Source organism: Danaus plexippus, chromosome 15, assembly GCF_018135715.1.
Source record: "Danaus plexippus chromosome 15, MEX_DaPlex, whole genome shotgun sequence".
Taxonomy (NCBI): domain Eukaryota; kingdom Metazoa; phylum Arthropoda; class Insecta; order Lepidoptera; family Nymphalidae; genus Danaus; species Danaus plexippus.
This window is the reverse complement of record NC_083547.1, coordinates 3,061,163-3,080,254: the sequence shown is the minus strand read 5'-3', so window position 1 is coordinate 3,080,254 and position 19,092 is coordinate 3,061,163. Positions and strand designations below refer to the sequence as shown.

Here is a 19,092-nt window from a genome sequence, read left to right as displayed (position 1 = left end):
TTTCCGTAAAGAACTCGCAGCTGTATCTAGCTAAAAGTGTTGTAAGTGATTTATAAAATAACTTGCAGGTGAATCGTAATAACGCCAAGCTATACAACAACGTGGGTCACGCTTTAGAAGCTGAAGGGAAATACGGAGAAGCTTTGGAATTCTTCAAAATTGCTGTGAACGTCCAACCAGACGACGTTGGAGCCCATATCAACGTTGGAAGAACTTTCAATCATTTAGGCAAATATCAGGAGGCAGAAGCCGCTTACGTGAAAGCCAAATCTCTCCTACCGAAAGCCAAACCCGGGGAATCTTACCAAGCTAGAATAGCCCCCAATCACTTGAACGTCTTCCTTAATTTGGCTAATTTGATATCCAAAAACGCGACACGATTAGAAGAGGCTGACATGTTGTATCGGCAAGCGATCAGTATGAGAGCTGATTACACACAGGCCTATATAAACAGGGGTGATATTTTAATTAAATTAAACAGGACCAAGGAGGCCCAGGAGGTCTACGAACGGGCGCTGTTGTATGACAGTGGGAACCCTGACATTTATTACAATGTAAGTATATTAGAGTATAACAATGACATATGAAAATTTTGATAAATATATTTATACAAAATAAACAGGCAGAGGCGAAAGTTATGGCCCATTAAGAAAATGTAAGTTGCATTCTAAAAGAAAAACAATTTTTCATAAAATTCACAAATACAAAAAAACAAACGAGATGAAAATTTAAATAGGTATTTCACTATAATACATAGCTTTCAATTCACGTAATATTTCCAGCTGGGGGTAGTGCTACTTGAACAAGGCAAGGCGTCCCAGGCGCTGGCGTATTTGGACAAAGCTCTGGAACTCGAACCGGAACATGAACAGGCATTACTGAACTCTGCCATACTTCTGCAAGAGCTGGGAGCAGCAGACTTGAGACACCTTGCCAGACAAAGATTACTCAAATTGTTGGACAAAGATGGTAAGATTAGAAAATAGGAATATTAAGAAGCTAGTTTTAATGAGTTTTATTTGGCAGATGTAGATGATGAAGAAAAATCTTTATCTTATTTTCGTTATCTGACTAATTAATCTAATGAGCTTGAAATTATAAAGCATTAATAATAAATAATTAATAATCTGTAAATATATAACGTCATTTCATCATCAATAAAAATTTCGTGTGGAAATCATTTGTTTAGTTTATAAAAGTACAGAAAACATTAAAAACCTTTTTAGACATTAAGATTAAAATAATAAAAAATATATTAAATATAATAATTTATTACGAAAGGAACACCACATATTATAATGACGTATTTAAAATATAATAACTCTCCAGCCACTAACGAGCGCGTCCACTTTAACCTCGGCATGGTGTGTATGGATGAGGGAGACGCGGAGTGCGCTGAACGCTGGTTCAGGGCCGCGGTTCATCTTAAACCGGACTTCCGCTCCGCTCTCTTCAACCTGGCTTTACTACTAGCTGACAGACGAAGACCCCTGGAGGCCGCGCCTTTCCTCAAACAATTGGTCAGACATCACCCCGATCATGTGAAAGCCCTAGTTCTGTTGGGAGACATTTACATCAATTCGGTCAAGGATTTGGATGCCGCTGAAAGTGTAAGGATTTGTTATTTTCATAACGTGTTATTACCTTTCTATTCTAGAAATTCGAAATGTGATGTTTTCTACCACATTAAACATAAATTTTATCTTTCCCATTGATTATTTTTCCAGTGCTATCGACGCATCCTCGAACTGGAACCAGACAACGTGCAAGCTCTCCACAATTTATGCGTTGTTGCTGTAGAAAGAGGGAAGTTAGCCGTTGCTGAAGAGTGTCTTACAAGAGCCGCGGTTTTAGCGCCACACGAACATTACATACAGCGCCATCTAGCGGTAGTACGCGCGAGACTGGCAGCTGTCTCGCTCACACACCCCAACACCCGGCCATCCGACGCATCCGACGCACAAGTGCGAGCGAGATGGAACTACATCCCCCAACAACCCCCCGACCCACACGAGTCGGATCCCTCATAGCGAACTTGTGCGAAATGTAAATAGGTCTAACACCATTTTAATATGATTTGCTTATACAATCAGGGTATTTGCTTTTTGATTTGTACTTGTCGGTTTTGCTCTATAAACATTTGATTTTACTATTCAAATCGAAGCGATCGGTTTTATTTGATCTCGTAGACGGTAATTTGCTTGACATTCGGTGATATTTTATATTTAATCTTTATGTAATATTTGTGTAGGACAATCATGATGGAACGAGCTTTCCTCATTAGCCTGGTATACGGATAATTTGTGTATATTTAAAATGAAAATAGAATACTAGAAAAGACTTAACTGTTTAATGAGTGTGTCGTCATAAGACAGTACTTTGAAACCAGTCGAATTTTTATTATAGTCTATTATTTCAGTACGTAAATTATGCTGTTATAGGTAATGTTTAAATACTCCCGAGCTTTTTTAGGCGTTGGGAAATAGCGTTAGAGAAGAGCCCCGCATTTATATGGCAACCCCGTACATAAATAATAATAATATTATTTAGATACATTTTAGCATTCGTTTTGCAGAAATTAGTTTTTTATTGTACCATTTGATACACTGCAATTGTAACGTTGGACTAGGATCTAAGATATCTTAAAACACGCTGTTCTACAAGTTTCCATTTCGAAAGGCAAAGAGCGATCAATACTATGCCCCATAAGTAATTTTCAAATGCGTGCGCATAACCTAAACATATTTTATTTCTGTTTCTAATACAAAAATATTTATTAAATTGAATAGTATTTTTGAGAAAACGACGCTTTTGCCCACTATCGGTGTTGCTTGTTCAATAAACACGAAAATTAATTCATTGAGAAAAATAATGAATGTATAAGCTGCGGTTTATTTTAACCATTTATATCTGTTGTACCAATTATGAACTAAAGCTCGTACAGATTAGGGTAACAAATAATAAACTTGATGTATGTACTTACTTGAACTGTTATTTTCATAAATGCCAATGTTATATTGTGTAAAAAGTGATCAAACGTTATTAGATATAATTATGTAGATGTGAAATGTAACGTTGTTAATGTTTTAAGAAAGTAACTTTTGTAAAAACTCAATTTTTTACAATGTCTTGAAACATTTCTGGTGGGAAGCCCCTGAATGGATGAATTGTAAGGACCCCATATTATAAACTATTTGTCGTCAAAACATTTATTTTTATAAAATAAATGATGTTTCAAAATGAGGTTTTTTATTTCTTAGTTACCTTTGTAAGTGTTATGATTAACTTTCGTAGAACGGTTGATTGGGCCGAGGAGAAATTCATTATAAATCGAAAATAAAAATTTCCTGGACAAAATCTTGATCTGCTTGACAACAATGGCAAATATGTATTTATATATTATAATATATATTCCACACTACGTAAACTATGTTTTAACTTTGTATAAAAAAATATATTCGAAGTAGATTTTCAGTCTTCATCCTTAATGTTCAGCGTTACTTCTAGTAATGTCCTACGAAATGGCTGCAGTCAGTATCATTGTTTTCACATACAAAGTGATACTTAAATGTTGCCATTACAAAATTACAATGATTCAGTGTTGTAATTAATTATAATCAGTCATAAAAATAATTCTTAGGATTATGGTACAATTGGTACGGCACGGATGGCGCCACTAATAACAATACTACTCGTTAGTCATTGATTACACTGGAAACCACCATGTCTGATGCATGAGATTTTTTTACATGGATCTGAATAGTTTTTCCACACAAATGTCAAAAATATACGCATTTTTTATATAGCAACTCTAGTTGTGGAGTTATGAAATGAGAAGATTTTCATTGGAAATGCTCAGTTTAAGTTTTAAAAAAATATTCAATATATATTCAGAATAAAATTTTACTTTTTTTGGATTTTCTAAAGTGAGATGTATCATGACTACTATTTTGAATGCTAACAATTATAAAAAGCCATCATATATTAATTCCAGTACCCCTGATACCTCTCTTTCACATTGCAAATGTCCAGTTGAAAGAGCTCTCCTTGTTCCTGACTTAGGTCATCGAGATTATTAGGAAAAATAGTCTAGATGGCTGTGAAGGTAGTGAAGCTGAATACTCATGTTTCTTCCAAGTGTCTGGAAGTGTATCAGCAACTGTTCAACGTACTGAAAATAGCCAACAGACTTGCCATTGCCCAAAAAATTCCTAACTACCGAAACAAACTCTTCCTAAGCATATTTGTGGTATGGTTGATGAAATTTTTGTCATCTATCAACTTTCTGATTTGTGTGCCATCGAAAATACCACCTTTGATTTTCTCTCTACTCAATTTTGGAAACATTTTTGCAATGTATTTGAAGCATCCGCCATCTTTGTTAAAAACTTTCACGAACTGAAACTGTACATGGCTACTATAATATTGATACGTCACTCATACTCAAGACTGATCTTATAGCAGATTTTAAACTTGGATATATCCACTTCGTTGATTTTCGTTACACAGAACTACACTCGTCACAACGGTCGGATGGTTCACGCCAAATCGTATGATCTTTGTACTCAAAAGTGGATCTTTTTTCGTATTCCCACAGCCGCAAAGATTCAACACAACTTTTACGTAACAAACTTGGTGTCCAAGGTTTGATGCCAACGGAAACCCAAAGTAGTCGAAGTATAACTTTTTTACAGTTTCCAATACATTTAAACGAAACTTTTATAACATATTATCATAAATAACACAAAAACAATCAGGACTATTTAAACACGTCCTCATTGAGGAAGACAATGAATTTTGTAAAGGAAATAGTAAAATTACACCGCTATTGATAGAAACTATCGACTACTTTGAAATTTCAACACGGTGTCTGTATATCACTTATTGGAGCTGCTACAAAAAAAATTGTTGATAGATTTGATTTCTGCGCATCAAATTAGTAAACAGTGGGAAATCTAAATGCAACAAAAAAAGAGTTGTGATTTTGTTTTCTTGTGTTATCAAAAGTATGTATGTATGTGCAATTTTTTTATATGTCCCATCCTTAAATACATTTATAGTTACGGGCGAGGGAAGAAAACATAACAACAATATGTAGTGTAAAAGATTCACTATATTGTTTTGTACAGATCACATATTCAAAACAATAGCGCCTTTACGCATACCGTACACCGTCCCACGCGTATAATGACATAATATGTTAAAATAAATATCAAATACTGTCCAAGTAAAACATTTAACAAGATTTTTATGGACAAAGAACGCGCTTTCTATCAACACTTTCATAATGACGCTAGTGTTGCCAATGTAATAATAAAAAAAAATTACTTACTATGAATGCAAATGAATTAAATGGTAACATACTATTTATATCTGTAGTTATATCACACCTCGGGTTTTCTCACATTCACTGTTTCACGAGATTTTATGAAGAAATAGTTTAATTCACATCTGTTTTTTCATTTAATCTTATATTTCAAGAGACGAATAATTAAATTTCTATAAAAATCATGTTAATTAACAAAAATATTTTTTTGATCCGTTCTCGTTGCGACTAAATTATGTCATTATTATAATCATTCACTCCATATAATTTCATACCAAAATTTTTCATAGAATCGACTAAAGCTAACGCGTCCCGACTTCCTGAGGTATGCCACTAAACTACTAATGGAACTCTTAATACAATATTATTTTAAGTACTATCACGATCTCACAGTCCGTATGTACATGTATAAAAATACGCAAAGATAAAACAAAAATGATTTTTTTTTCTTCAATTACAAAATAAACATACATACAATCGATGCTCAACTTCCAAATTAAACGTAACAATCTAAAGAAATATAATTTATCTAAGCTATATAACTATTTACATTACATCAATGTAACAAAATAACATACAGGGATTGCCATTATAATGATCTGCCGCTTCACAAGTACAAAACTCCGTTCAGATACCCTCGGCCGACAGGGAGCCGAATGTACAACATTGTATACTAACTTAACATCAATGACTGACAGTTTCCTGGCTACAACTAGATACAGCCTGGCGAATATAAGGCAACATAATTTACAGGACGACATTCCTTCACGTCCGAGTTATGATATGGCATAACCGAACCGATTATCAATTATATTGTCATTATTTTTGACCGATTCTATTTGGTTCTCCGAGCGAGACCTACAAACATTGCCAGGCGCGGCGCACTATCGAGAGCCCCGACGAATACCTGCTTAAAATACTTTGCACTTTATTTCACATTAACATTATCGCAAATAAAAGTCCAGAAGTAACGCGATGAACACAATCTGTACAATATAATTTGAATAAAGCGCACATCACTTAATGTCAGACCGTGTCGATGTATTTCAATGTATGGACTTATGTTTGTTCCCAAATTATAATTGAGACTTATATTCAAGATATTAAAAAATGGACAGAAATCATGAGAGCTAAGCTTCCATTCAAACAGCCCATACAAAATCAGATCTATGCTGAGTAGTTCGAGTAACACTTACTGCGAAGTTTAAAATTTTAAAACAAAAATGCGTTTAAAAAAATAGCTGTTCTTGTACATTTCTAGATAGACCGCAAAAAACGAGACCGAGAACGTGTTACGTGACATTTTTATGATATGAAGGTGTCAGAATAAGTGTCCTATAAATAAAAAGTATATCAACACAGCGCTCAATGGACTAAGTTTCTGATAATGACAACACGCTAACAAAATTAATGATTATTATATATTATAAGATTTTAAAAATATATTGCTTTTGATCTTAACACTACTTCCGATTTCACAAGTATGACATGTACTCGTATGTGCGCATGCAGTTGACTCTAGGGAAATCTCTCCCCTTCAGTTGCCTATTACAATGTTTCTATATAATGCCCATCGAGCGCTATAAACCACGTCTCAACATTTCTCTTATTCCTCTACTTATATTCTTCTTCTCCATCAAAATCTCCTTCTTCCTCGACCTCTTGCTGTTGTGGCTGGACTAATGACAATGGTCCCTTCTTATATGCCGTCATTTCCTATGGAATATTATTTTGCGTAAGACATTTTGGTACAGACTATAACGAATAAACACAATCAAGAAAAAAGATTAAAATTGTTATGTATGCCAGAACTAAAATTAAGGTCCTTTAAAATAACAAAGTAAGTATTTTTTTTAGTACGCATAAACATATTGTATATTACAATGTGTTTTACAATATATTAACAATTAAAATATAATACTCACCCTATCATACCTAGCCTTGTCCTGTTCACTGAGCGACTCGTACTTGGATTTGGTGTCGGGCTCCGCGGCCGCCCATCGTCTTCCTAGCTCCTTGGCTATATCACCCATCGTGAACTCTGGATTGTTGGCCTTCACCTTCGAACGCTCGTCGTTGCAGAACCAGAAAAACGCTGATCTGTTAGTCAATAACAAAACATAACTTTAATGATATCTAAGAATTTCGCGAGTATTAATTTAAACGAAACTAATATTTTCGGTTGTGCTGTACTACGCGTTATTATATTATTTAAAACTTCATACTCCCGACGTTTCGGTTACTTAGCAGCAACCGTTATCACGCGCGGACGAGATGATAATGTCTGTCCTTAGCTTGTCTTAGTAAGCGCAGTAATCCGAAAATATTAGTTTCATTTAAACATCACATTAAAGGTAAAGCACATCCATCTATTTGATGCTTCCAAACATTACTTCCTTTTGTTCTGTGATTCGCTCAGGGAAAATTATACAATATATGATGGTCTTTACAAATATCAAAGATTATTGGTAATATTAATATTATAATAGCAAATATCATTACATGACCACTCACAGAGATCTCTTGGGTGCGTTGGGATCCTTCAGTGCATGCCTCTTCCTGCCTCTGATCTTCACGTCCTTGGGGGGCACATAACTCGCCATCTCCAACTCATAACGCTTCTTGTCTTGTTCAGCCATTTCATGGAAACGTTGCTTCTCCTTCTCAGACATTGTCTGCGGATGTCACAGTATAGTTTAAGAAATCTAATATTTCAGTATTATATCATAATATAGGGCACATGCCATACAAATTTATAAGTTTCTGTAATTGATTTTGTATTTTAACTTCAGTTTAACTATTGTTACCCTTAACACTAGTTTGCATTATAATGCCAATACAAATAATTGGATGTCCATAAATCTGCTGACATGATAGTATTAACATAGATATAAGAGTTACAAACTAGCAACTGCTTGTATTTAGTATGACAGGGCTATGTCATGGTAGGGGTAGTGATATATTTAAGTACTGTACACACTAACTGTTAGCAACAATAGTAACACATATCAAACATGCATAAACAAACTCACATTCCACCTCTCGGCACACTTCTTGGAGAAGGCAGCAAATATAACATTTTCTTCTGGATGTTTCTTCTTATGTTCTTCTCTACAGGTCTGTACGAAGAAAGCGTAAGCTGTCATTCTGCCTCTGGGCTTATTGTATGCACGAGCTCTGGGCATTCTGGATCTATTTGTAGCTTGAGCTAGCAATGCTTGCTGTTGAGCCTGTTGCTGCAATTCCTGAAAGATTTTAAGTTTCTTTATATTTATTGTCTTTACTAAATATCATACTCAATAAAAATAATTAAATATTCAACCTGCAATGTAGCTGATTGTCTTTGAAGAGCAGCTTGGATTTGTTGCTGTTGAGCAACTTCTAAATTGTGCTGATGTTGTTGCAATGTTTGAGCAACTTGTTGTTGTAATGCTGCCTGAGCAAGTGCTTTAGCTTGGGCCTGGCTAACTTGTATTTCAAGCTGTTGATTTTGCTGTTGTTGTTGCTGTTGATGATGTTGCTGTTGGTGTTGCTGTTGTTGATGTTGCTGCTGATGTTGTTGTTGTTGTTGCTGCTGCTGCTGTTGTTGTTGTTGTTGCTGATGTTGTTGTTGTTGTTGCTGATGTTGCTGCTGTTGATGTTGCTGTTGATGTTGCTGCTGTTGCTGTTGTAGCATCTGTTGCAGAGTTTGTTGTTGACTTTGCTGTTGTAAAGACTGTTGCAGACTCTGATTTTGCTGCTGTAATGCCTGTTGCAGGCTTTGTTGTTGTTGCTGCAATTGTTGCAACTGGCTTTGTTGTAGCTGAGCCTGTTCTTGTGCCTGCTGAAGTGCCTGATGGTTTTGTTGAATTGTGTTCGTCTGGTGGTTACTTTGATCCGAGTCTGGACTTGATTGATTCTGTTGCTGTAGAAAAAACAATTATGTGGAATAAGTATTTATTAGATACACAAATAATATAATTAATGTTTTAAAATAAAATATTATGTTGTTACTTCTAATTATTATTTTAGTATAAAAAATGTAATATATTTAATATGTAGCGTCATACAAAAAAATAAAAGGTAATAAAAATTTTATAAATAAAAATAATAATAAAACATTCGTTTCTTTTTAAGATTATTCTTTCAACATGTTAATAATATTATGACAATTTGAATTATAAATTATAATGATTATAATACTATAAAAATGATTGAGTACTTCTCTCTATTGTCCACAATTTAAGTATTAAAGAAACAAAAAGGATATATATCTAAAAAAAACATGACCTTAACAATTATTACATCTAATAAAGTAATATTGTGTTAAGTGCTTATATATACCTGCAAAACATGCATTTCAAATTTCTCTTTATATTCACAAAAATAATCAAGTTATTTTACTATATCATATACTTTATACTTGTCATGACATTTCACAGTAATTATCTTCAAAAAATTATATCTGTTTTTGAGTAACTATAAATAACAAATGCTCCCATGATTTATATTTATATAAATCATGTCACATTAATATTTTTTGATTATTTCCATAGACAAAGGGTATGGTTACCTCATTGTTTAAACACCTTAATTTAAAGCTATATAGGATGTTATAAAATTTAACATATTTTTAGTCATAAGGAATGGGAAATCTATGTACCGTTGGAGAAGAAGTTTGTTGTTGTGATTCTACACCGCCAGAAGCATACCACCAAGGTTGCTGAGGAGATTCATCCCTAGGATTAGATCCAGTCATTAAACGATAGTCGAACGCAGGCGACGTATTATTTCCAGTATTATTTGAAAAGCCAGTAGCCATCTTATATGTATATAACTGATGGGTAACAGTGGCAGTACTCCTTGCTATTTCCTCATTCAATTGTTGTTGATGCTGAAGCTCCCCGGAGCCACTTGTCCACCACGAGGCATCGTCGCGCGCACCCCAAGCGCCCCCCGTTGTGCCCCGTTCCCCCATATCACTATCGCTTTGGGCTAACCAATATCTTTATTCAGCCTCGGTTACCTTCCCTTATTCTTTATTTTGTATTGTTTTCCGACACATATCCTCAGAAAATATTATTTTAAAAAGCTTCACTTTACTGTCGACTTCGCAGCTTATGTTTTAAGTATAACACTGTTACTTAAAACACAAAACCTATTTTCATCACAAAGTATCAGCTTTATTATGCAAGCCAAACCATTTTTTTCATGAACAACAATCAATTAATAACTGAAAACACCGAAGTTTATTCAATAAAAAAGCTGCCGGTTATAAGTTGAACACAACGCGCGTACGTTTTGTCTTCATTCGTGTTCCAGTCAATACATTTGGCAACGTCGCACGGTAGGACGCTAAACAACTGTACAGTGGCGCCCCCAACGCGCAGCGGCCGATACGAAAACGTCCAAAGTATACACGAAGAGAGACCGAAAATGCACGAACCGGCAACAACCTCGTCCAGTAACCGGTCAATAAGGCGATTAGTGCAGCCTCATACTCCCTCTATCTGTATACCAAAATTCCTTTGTACGAAACATTTTCAATGGCAGTACGTTATACGGAATAATTAAATATAAGTCAATCTAAGGGGATATTGTAATTGTATTCAACAGTCCAAAAGGGTAATAATAAGAGGAAATTAAAATCTCAACTCTGAATTTTTTGGCAACATCGTGGAAAAATTCTGTTTTTATATTATATACATACACATATATGTATATATTTTTTTTTATAAAATGACGATATAATGTAGGCAGTTTTCTGTTATCATGCATGTAAAGGATTTTTTATTTGAAATAATTAACTCTGTTTTAACAAGAGGCATTTTTTATTAGTATTATTTTTTTTAAATTTATGCAACCGTGTGAATATAATATTAAGTGATAACATTTTTACTTTTCCCTTTCATGTAATGGTTTTTTCAATGTTCCATATTACGTAGCCGGCAGGCGGGGTGTCAAACTCAGTTGGGGTAAAACAACGTGGTCAAAAAAAAATCAAAACAAACAACGGGGGAAAGTTTATTGTATGCCAATAAAAACAAACTACCTAATATATCACAGAATCTGGTCTTTATTTTATTTTTTATTAAATATACTTAGTTAACCAGTTTTACGCACCGGTTTTGAAATATATTTGTGTTGTATTCCGTCTGTAGTTTTTATTTTGTTACTAGTGAGTACGAGTTTAAATGATTACAACGTGAAATGATCTCATTTAAAATTTCTGATTTTATGCGTTTCGTCCGTTATTGTTTATTTGTTTAATAAAGTTGTTATAAAAAAACAAAATCTTTCAAACATATTTATTTAGAACAAGCAGTTTTGCTTACAGCGAAGAACTTTTTTTTAAGCATTTTAAACTCTTTAAATTTAAATTTAGCTTATATACTTCACACAGTCTGTTAAATGAGAACATTATTGTATATGTATTCTTCTGTATTAAGTGATAATTATATATATATAATGACCCGTATATATTAGTATCCTAAACTAATTTAATTATTTTTGGTACTTTTAATAAATTCAATGTTATAAAAATATAAATAAAAATTCTATATATCATGTAAGTATGCGGTACTTTTACGCAAAACATAATGCCATAAGGATTATGATCCTCCAATACATTTGTAACATAATAAGAAAATTTCATATTAGGAAATTCTCAATTTAATTGTGCACTTTTTTATGTACGATCGAAAACAACATCTTTATTCCATATATGAGATATCGGTCACCTTGTGCTAACTTAGTAAGGTTTAACTAAAAAGGTAGGAAGGGTAATTAAAATAAAAATGCGGAAAGAAAATTTTCTTTAACAATTAGTCTGTTGACTTGATAATTTATATAGAGTTTAACTTCAACAGATGTCCAACTATTATTTAAATTTAAACTTCTTGGGTCTAAGACTTTTAAGAGAAGTTTCTGCTAAATTTATACAGCAGTCTCTGAAACCTCGTTAAATCATTTACAGTATAAAAGAACGTAAAACAATCCATTCCGGTAATTATTAAATCATCAAAGCGTAATCCTTTCTAAAAGACCTCTCATAACTATTTCTAGAAGTACACCATATTCGATATCAACTTTATGGTATTTGGAATTGTAATAATCTAAATGTAAAAACAGTCTCATGTAAATGAAAAAATATAAATGGAGGAAAGTTTGATTTCGAACAATGACATAAATATTAAATATAATCAAACTGTTATTCGAGAAGCATAAAACAATCGGTCAGTAGAACGAATCATTTTTTACAGCCTACGTAATTTACAGATACAGTTACAGAATACTTTAAGTTATCTAATATTTTTGCGTTTAAAATAAAATTATAGAAATGAAACAAAAATTTTCGGATGTACTTCGTTTCGTTTTTATCATATAGTCGTCCCGTAATCACGGTTGCTACAAAGTAACCGAAACTTCGGGATTATGCAGTTTTAAGATTGTAATAAAAGCGGAGTCTACCTATCCAAACATGTTAATTTTATTTGTACTAAAAGTTCATTATGCTGGACGTATTATTCTTTCCATTAATATTTATACAAGACAAACATATTAATATATAAGGGGCATTAAATTTCTCAAACTCAACTGGTCTAATAATTCGATATTTTCAAAATGTTTTATTATAAGTAAACTACGTAAGATATGATAACTTATTGATAAGAATTAAATGTGAATAATGTTATTTACACAATACACTAAACGGAGTAGATAAATATTTTTTGTACTTGTTTTAGTTGAACCTTATTTTGAACATAAATTAAAGATAAATGATACACAAAAACTGAAATGCAATCCCTTAAAATAATATAATTATAGTAGAAAATGATAAAAATGATGACATGTCTGTCTGTAAAGAGGACAAATTATGTATATTACTTGAATTTGATGTTATTCTTCAATATGACCAACTTTAAATATATTAAATGACGCGCCAAAATAATAACAGATAATAAAAAAATCCTGTATTTAATTTGAAGCTATGTACATACATTGTCTATAATAACTAAAAAAAATAATAACCCTAGTAATAATATTATTACTTAAAGAAAAATTTAAAAAAATACCGTAAAAACATCTTCATTTAATGCAAAAATATATTGTATACTGAAATCTTTATTTTTTAGTTTACTTTGACCGAAATGTCTTTTCTGATAGTAGTGTAACAATTGGCAACATGTGGAACATTAATGAGTAATAAATAAAAATACCGACCATATTTTCGCCGCTAATAAGAAAAATATAAATTAAACAAAATATTTTCAAAATTTGATAATTGCAAAACAACATGATAAGTTGTCATAATATTTAGATTATATCTCTAAGGAACATTTATGAATGAGCAGCGTGAATAGTATGTATATCATTATATATATATACTTACCTACTAGTCTACAATATCGTGTTATGTATAGTGTCACTTTACGTCCGCACTCGGCAGCCATTTGCTTATAAATTTAGAATGTTAAACTAAAAATATCGCTTCATTTATCTCACTCGGCTTAATTAATATAAATATTCTGCCAAATTTATTTGGTTTCAAACAGTTTAACTGCTATTATAACAAGAAATTAAACTCACCGTGTATATATTCATTACAAACGAGCACACGATTTCAGCGCTTATTACGTAGGAAACTTCGCGTTCGCTAGCACTGATAAATACACAGCAGGAGATGTCAGTTCTAGAACGTCATTATTGGTCAAAATTGAATCGCCCGCCTTTCGTTGGCCAATCAGCAATTTACTTTCGGCTTTATTTTTTTGTTTATACTTAACTATGGCTACACTGTCACACAATAGCGTCTATATGCACAACTTCGACATTCGCATTACAAACTATTTTCACAAAGCAGAGTATACTATGTTTACTTGTGTGAGTAAAGCTATTGCTATTGCGTTCAGTAAGGTGACGGGACGTACACTCGAATGGCGATAGGTGGTAAATTCGGCTTTTGTGGGCAATGGTTTAAATTAGAGCAAATATTTTGATAAAGGCTAAACATATTCCACGTTTTTTATAAATTGGACTAGTATATATTGATACTTACAGTGTAAGAATTATTAAATACTGGAAGACTCTTTGAAACCTAGAACATTACATCGGTTAGCTGCAGTGATTTACATCATTCTTTTCTTAATGCATTGGTGCAGTGGAAAATAGTGTTGATTGTGATCATTTGTTATGTTATTACTTGGATGTTTTAAAAATGGTTAGTGTTATTGCCAGTCATAACCTCAACCCTGAGGCTTGATACGTCGAACTATTCTGTGTCGACCCGTGCGAGGTGTTGCGCTCTATATAGAACTATCTGTTATATATGATTCAACGGGAGTATCCAATGAACAACGGGTTTAGTACAGGAGAAGAAGATTCTAGAGGTAATTCCGATCAAATATGTTGCCTAGTGGATGACAGTGATCGATGTAGGCGACCCGCTGGCAATGCATCGTACGGTAAACGCATACAGAGAAATGTTAAGAGGCTCAAACTCAATATCGACTCCCAGGTTAGTCTTACAATAATAATTAAACTTATATTTTAGTGTTCTTAATTAATAATAAACATACATTTACGTTTCGCTTTCTAATATCCAGGCAAGACATACATATATCTGTGATCACCATAAAAAAATGATACAAGATGCAAGAGCAAAACAAAGGAGGCCCAAGGATTCCGAAGATGATAGTAATGAAGTAGAGATGGAAGCCCCAGAAGTGGACTGGTTTCAATTGCAAGTGAATACTCTTAGGCGGTACAAAAGACATTATAAGGTGCCCACAAGGCCAGGTCTGAACAAGGCTCAACTAGTCGAAGTAAGAATTTTGTTACACTATACTTTAATTAATTAAAACTATTATTTATTTATGGTACATGGTTTTAGTTCCCATAATAATCATTGTAATCAATTAAATTATTGTACCTCATAATAAGAATTTTATATCTTTCAGGCTGTCCAAAAACACTTCAAGACATTGCCAGTCGATGAAAAGGAGATTGTCACTTACTTTATATATATGGTGAAAACTAAAGGGAATAAGTTAGATCAGAAAAATGGCATGAACTTAGACTCGCTTTAGTGCTATGTAAATATTTCTTTAATTTTTATATATTTAGTACATAGATTATTTCTCTTCTTGAATTTACAATCAATTATAGGGTTGTCCTCTGTTGATGTTAATAAAAATGAGCAATGTTATTAAATGATAATTTTTATACAATATTTGTGATTCAAACAATAACTCACAGACGGCAATCGGTAGTTATTTAGAAATGAATTGTAATAACATATTGCCTTATACTCTCGAGTTGTGTAACACTCAGCAAAAATGTATAATTATAATATAAAACAATGAAGTCTTGTATCCACTATTTATTTCATGTAGTTTAGTATTGAATATGATTGTTAATTGACAAGGGAAATGCAATGCTACTAATTCTAAGTAGATGTAAGAGAGATTTAACACAATAAAGTGTAGTTTATTACATTTTATTCGACAAACTTTTGTTTCATTTAATCTTCTTCAGATTCTGATGATATTTCTATCCATGACGATTTAGCTTCCTTGGACTTAATTTCAGCTACATTTGGCTTTGTTGCTACAACTGAAAAAAAAAAGAATTTTCTTAATAACAGTCAATGCCAAATTGTTATTTTTGTATTGTTTAAATTAAGAATAGTATTTTATACTCAATCAATACATGATCTCTTAATGAATAGATGTCATATCTATGTATATGTCACTTGGCTATGAAAAATCAATTGCTCGTTTATTAAGGTATACATACAGTATTTATTAATGAACATATTTTCAAATTACTCACCGTCGTATTTACTGTCTTCTGTTACATTATCCTCGGACATTTCCGAATCGTCCTCTTGTTTCACATCATTGATTTTAAAATTTTTAAGACAAATACTAAGATCCTTCTTACACAGTGTCTGTATGTGATCTGTTGTAATAATATCGGCGAAATTGATCTTAACACGCTTTTGCCTAAAAATAAAAAATATTTGAATGTCTAGATTACGATTTTATTGGAATAAATTTCTGCTGTATTTAAACCTAATATTATGTTGATTGAAGTGAACACTTAGACCATATAAGACAAACCAACCTTGAAATATTAAGACACTTAAAATATCCAATTCAGATGCTTGCAATTACAATAATTTGATCAAATTGTTACTCCATTATTTAGAAAAACTAATAATAAAGATGTTATAACAGTTATTTAATTCATACTAATGCATAATCGAAGCAGATTTTATATAGTTTCAATTTTGTATTTAAACCACACATCACAATCCATCTAATTGTCTTACCTAAAATTATCATCGGTTACAATTTTACTTTTAACCTCTTCGACAATATTCTTACACTTCTCAGCCGCATTAAGTATGGCTTTATGCACAACATTTGAATTATATATAGCAGCACCACTTAGATTCAATACACACAACTCCTTATACTGATTCATTCCAACGACTAGCAATCCTCCTGTACTGCCTTCCTCAGAGTTACTTGTGCACACTGATTCTTCTATAAAACTAGGGTCCGATACTAGAATACTGTGGGAATTAAAGATTTATAGTTATTTAAACATTCTGTATAAATAGTAAAGCTCATAAAAATACTTACTTGTTACTAAATATAGCAAAAGTTACACAAACAGGGTAGTGGTATAAGACGGTAGGTATGGGGTCTTTTTCAGATAATGTGTGAATTATAATACTATCTCCACTACGAGTTACATCGGGTCTTTTAAAATGGGCCAATGATGCTAGTGTAGCGATGCTGGCACATTCAATTAAGTTTCCGTCATGATTTAAAACTTTTATATCTACTCTTAATGACCACACCTGAAAATAAAATTTTGTTCTAGCATAATGTCCAACCAAATGAAAATAAATCATATAATTTTCTTAAAAATATATAACCTTCTCTTCTACAACAATGCATAAGGATTCTAAATCTATACATTTAGAGTCTTTATAGCACTTCTCCAAAAGTCTGTTAAGATAAACTGTAAGATCTGTCTGTCTGTTGGCCTCAAACTGTGGGGCGGCCATAGGACTTATTTCTACATTAATAAATAGAATACCTTCGTTGGGCCTTATTTGCTTAGGCTGTACTACTTCACATGATACTTGGGCTAATATCCTGTAAAATAAGCAAAAATTATCTTTTTATAGTACTTAATATATATTATTTTAATCTGGGGTACCATTGAACTTACTTAGTTTCTCCTAAAGAAACAATACAACTGCCATATTCTGATCCATATGATATATCTAATTTTCGGCTCTCATTGTAAATTCTGCCATCTAATCGCTAGAATCATAAATTATTTGATAATAATGCATCATCTTCACTCACTCTTTTATGTCAATGATCTACTTACATGCCCTTCCGAAATAATTTTTTGAATAAAATTCTTTTCACAATTCGATAAATAAAGATCCCTCATTGTGTTTCTTTATTAAAATATCATTATTTATTAAAAATTGTGTTAAGAAAATACGTTGAGGTTATATAGCATATACACTTGTTGACGCTACTAATGACATTTATTTTTTATTATAAAGATAAAATATTACTTTTGGATCATAAAAAAACATATTTTAAAATTTGTAAAATTTACACTTTTAATACTTCATTAATGAGATTTTTTTCAATTTTAGAAATTGATTTTTAAAATAATAAATTATTAATTAATGGCTCACTTTCTCTATCTCTTTACCGATGTCTGTCTGTCTTTAACCAATTTGACAGATCTACTGGAGGTAGTTCTAAAAGATTTCCTCAACCATTTTTCTTCTTAGCCTCTCCTATCCTAATTTTCTATTCCAAACTATAATTAAGAAAAATTTGCACCTTTAAAAATAACTTTTTAAAAAGTCAAACTATAAGAATATATTGAAACTTTTCTTTATTTATTTAAATATGGAAATCAGTTCAGTTATTTTGTATGGAATTACTTTTTGAAGTTTCTCCTGCTCCACGACATGAAATAATTAACACAGTATTATTAGAAAGTAACACCAGAAATCGAATACGAAAATAGATGTTATTTGATAACGACATAAAAAAGACAAAGGAAAACTTTATATTGCCGTGATTTGAAATTTTTGAAGTTTTTTATTCGTCTGTTTTAGGATTTTCCTATTATATTCTTCATGAAAGTATTATAAGAACGTAAATAACGCCATACTTATTTTCTAACAACTTTTAAAGAGATGTAATTAAATACATAAAAGAGAACACGTTAATAAAAATTTATAACAAATATTCAGATTTTTTCAGCAAACTGAACCCTAAATGTATTTCAATATGACCTTTCATTTCCACCCTGTTTGTATAGATAATGAGGACAGCCATAAGCAAACATTTTTTATGACTGACGTTATTACCATTAGTTGTATGACAATTTACATAAGATATACGGCTGTTATATAATATATATAGATGTTTTCAATAAGTCCTAGTGGATACGCCTTTTTAAATATTAATTTTCCGAATCCTATGAAAAACTATTTAAAGTACAAAAACTGTAAAGGTTAATATTTAAGGCTTTTTTAAACCAAACATATTATATAAATATTATATGGGTATATACATATAACAATAACAAGAAAAAAATAAATAAAAAAATATATATGTATTCTTGTTAAGCAAAGAAGATAAATATATTCAAAATATTTCAGAAAAAATATTAAAAGGATTAACTTATCGGCCTTAAATAAATACAAAAATCATACTTTGATACACATGAAA

The 19,092-nt window shown here is 32.0% G+C and overlaps 4 protein-coding genes across 5 annotated transcripts in view; 2 read left to right on the top strand and 2 right to left on the bottom strand.

The window, feature by feature from the left end:
* The window catches only part of LOC116766394 (protein O-mannosyl-transferase Tmtc3), a 104,343-nt gene extending 101,103 nt beyond the window's left edge, over positions 1 to 3,240 (top strand). The window contains exons 9-12 of the mRNA XM_061522742.1: positions 69 to 554; positions 783 to 969; positions 1,330 to 1,610; positions 1,728 to 3,240. Of these exons, the coding sequence (XP_061378726.1) occupies positions 69 to 554; positions 783 to 969; positions 1,330 to 1,610; positions 1,728 to 2,030 (1,257 nt within the window). The 3' untranslated portion in view covers positions 2,031 to 3,240. The remainder of the gene's footprint in view (positions 1 to 68; positions 555 to 782; positions 970 to 1,329; positions 1,611 to 1,727) is intronic.
* A 1,853-nt stretch (positions 3,241 to 5,093) lies between these two features.
* LOC116766625 (high mobility group protein DSP1-like) lies at positions 5,094 to 14,039 on the bottom strand. 2 transcript variants are annotated; one of them, XM_032656543.2, is made up of 6 exons: positions 13,895 to 14,039; positions 8,649 to 9,230; positions 8,359 to 8,571; positions 7,841 to 8,001; positions 7,252 to 7,426; positions 5,094 to 7,042 (listed from the first exon to the last, which is right to left on the bottom strand). In XM_032656543.2, exons 1-6 carry the CDS (start codon positions 13,907 to 13,909, stop codon positions 6,941 to 6,943), a joined length of 1,248 nt encoding a protein of 415 aa, XP_032512434.2. In that variant the 5' UTR covers positions 13,910 to 14,039; the 3' UTR covers positions 5,094 to 6,940. The 2 variants fall into 2 exon arrangements, with proteins under 2 accessions (XP_032512434.2, XP_032512433.2); XM_032656542.2 differs by lacking the exon at positions 13,895 to 14,039 and adding an exon at positions 9,969 to 10,935.
* A 115-nt stretch (positions 14,040 to 14,154) lies between these two features.
* LOC116766628 (histone deacetylase complex subunit SAP30 homolog) lies at positions 14,155 to 15,815 on the top strand. The gene is made up of 3 exons (XM_032656545.2): positions 14,155 to 14,822; positions 14,911 to 15,129; positions 15,265 to 15,815. Exons 1-3 carry the CDS (start codon positions 14,634 to 14,636, stop codon positions 15,391 to 15,393), a joined length of 537 nt encoding a protein of 178 aa, XP_032512436.1. The 5' UTR covers positions 14,155 to 14,633; the 3' UTR covers positions 15,394 to 15,815.
* LOC116766627 (exosome complex component RRP45) lies at positions 15,773 to 18,011 on the bottom strand. The gene is made up of 7 exons (XM_032656544.2): positions 17,720 to 18,011; positions 17,555 to 17,649; positions 17,256 to 17,478; positions 16,957 to 17,177; positions 16,641 to 16,886; positions 16,139 to 16,311; positions 15,773 to 15,919 (listed from the first exon to the last, which is right to left on the bottom strand). Exons 1-7 carry the CDS (start codon positions 17,783 to 17,785, stop codon positions 15,828 to 15,830), a joined length of 1,116 nt encoding a protein of 371 aa, XP_032512435.2. The 5' UTR covers positions 17,786 to 18,011; the 3' UTR covers positions 15,773 to 15,827.
* Positions 18,012 to 19,092: the final 1,081 nt, after the last annotated feature.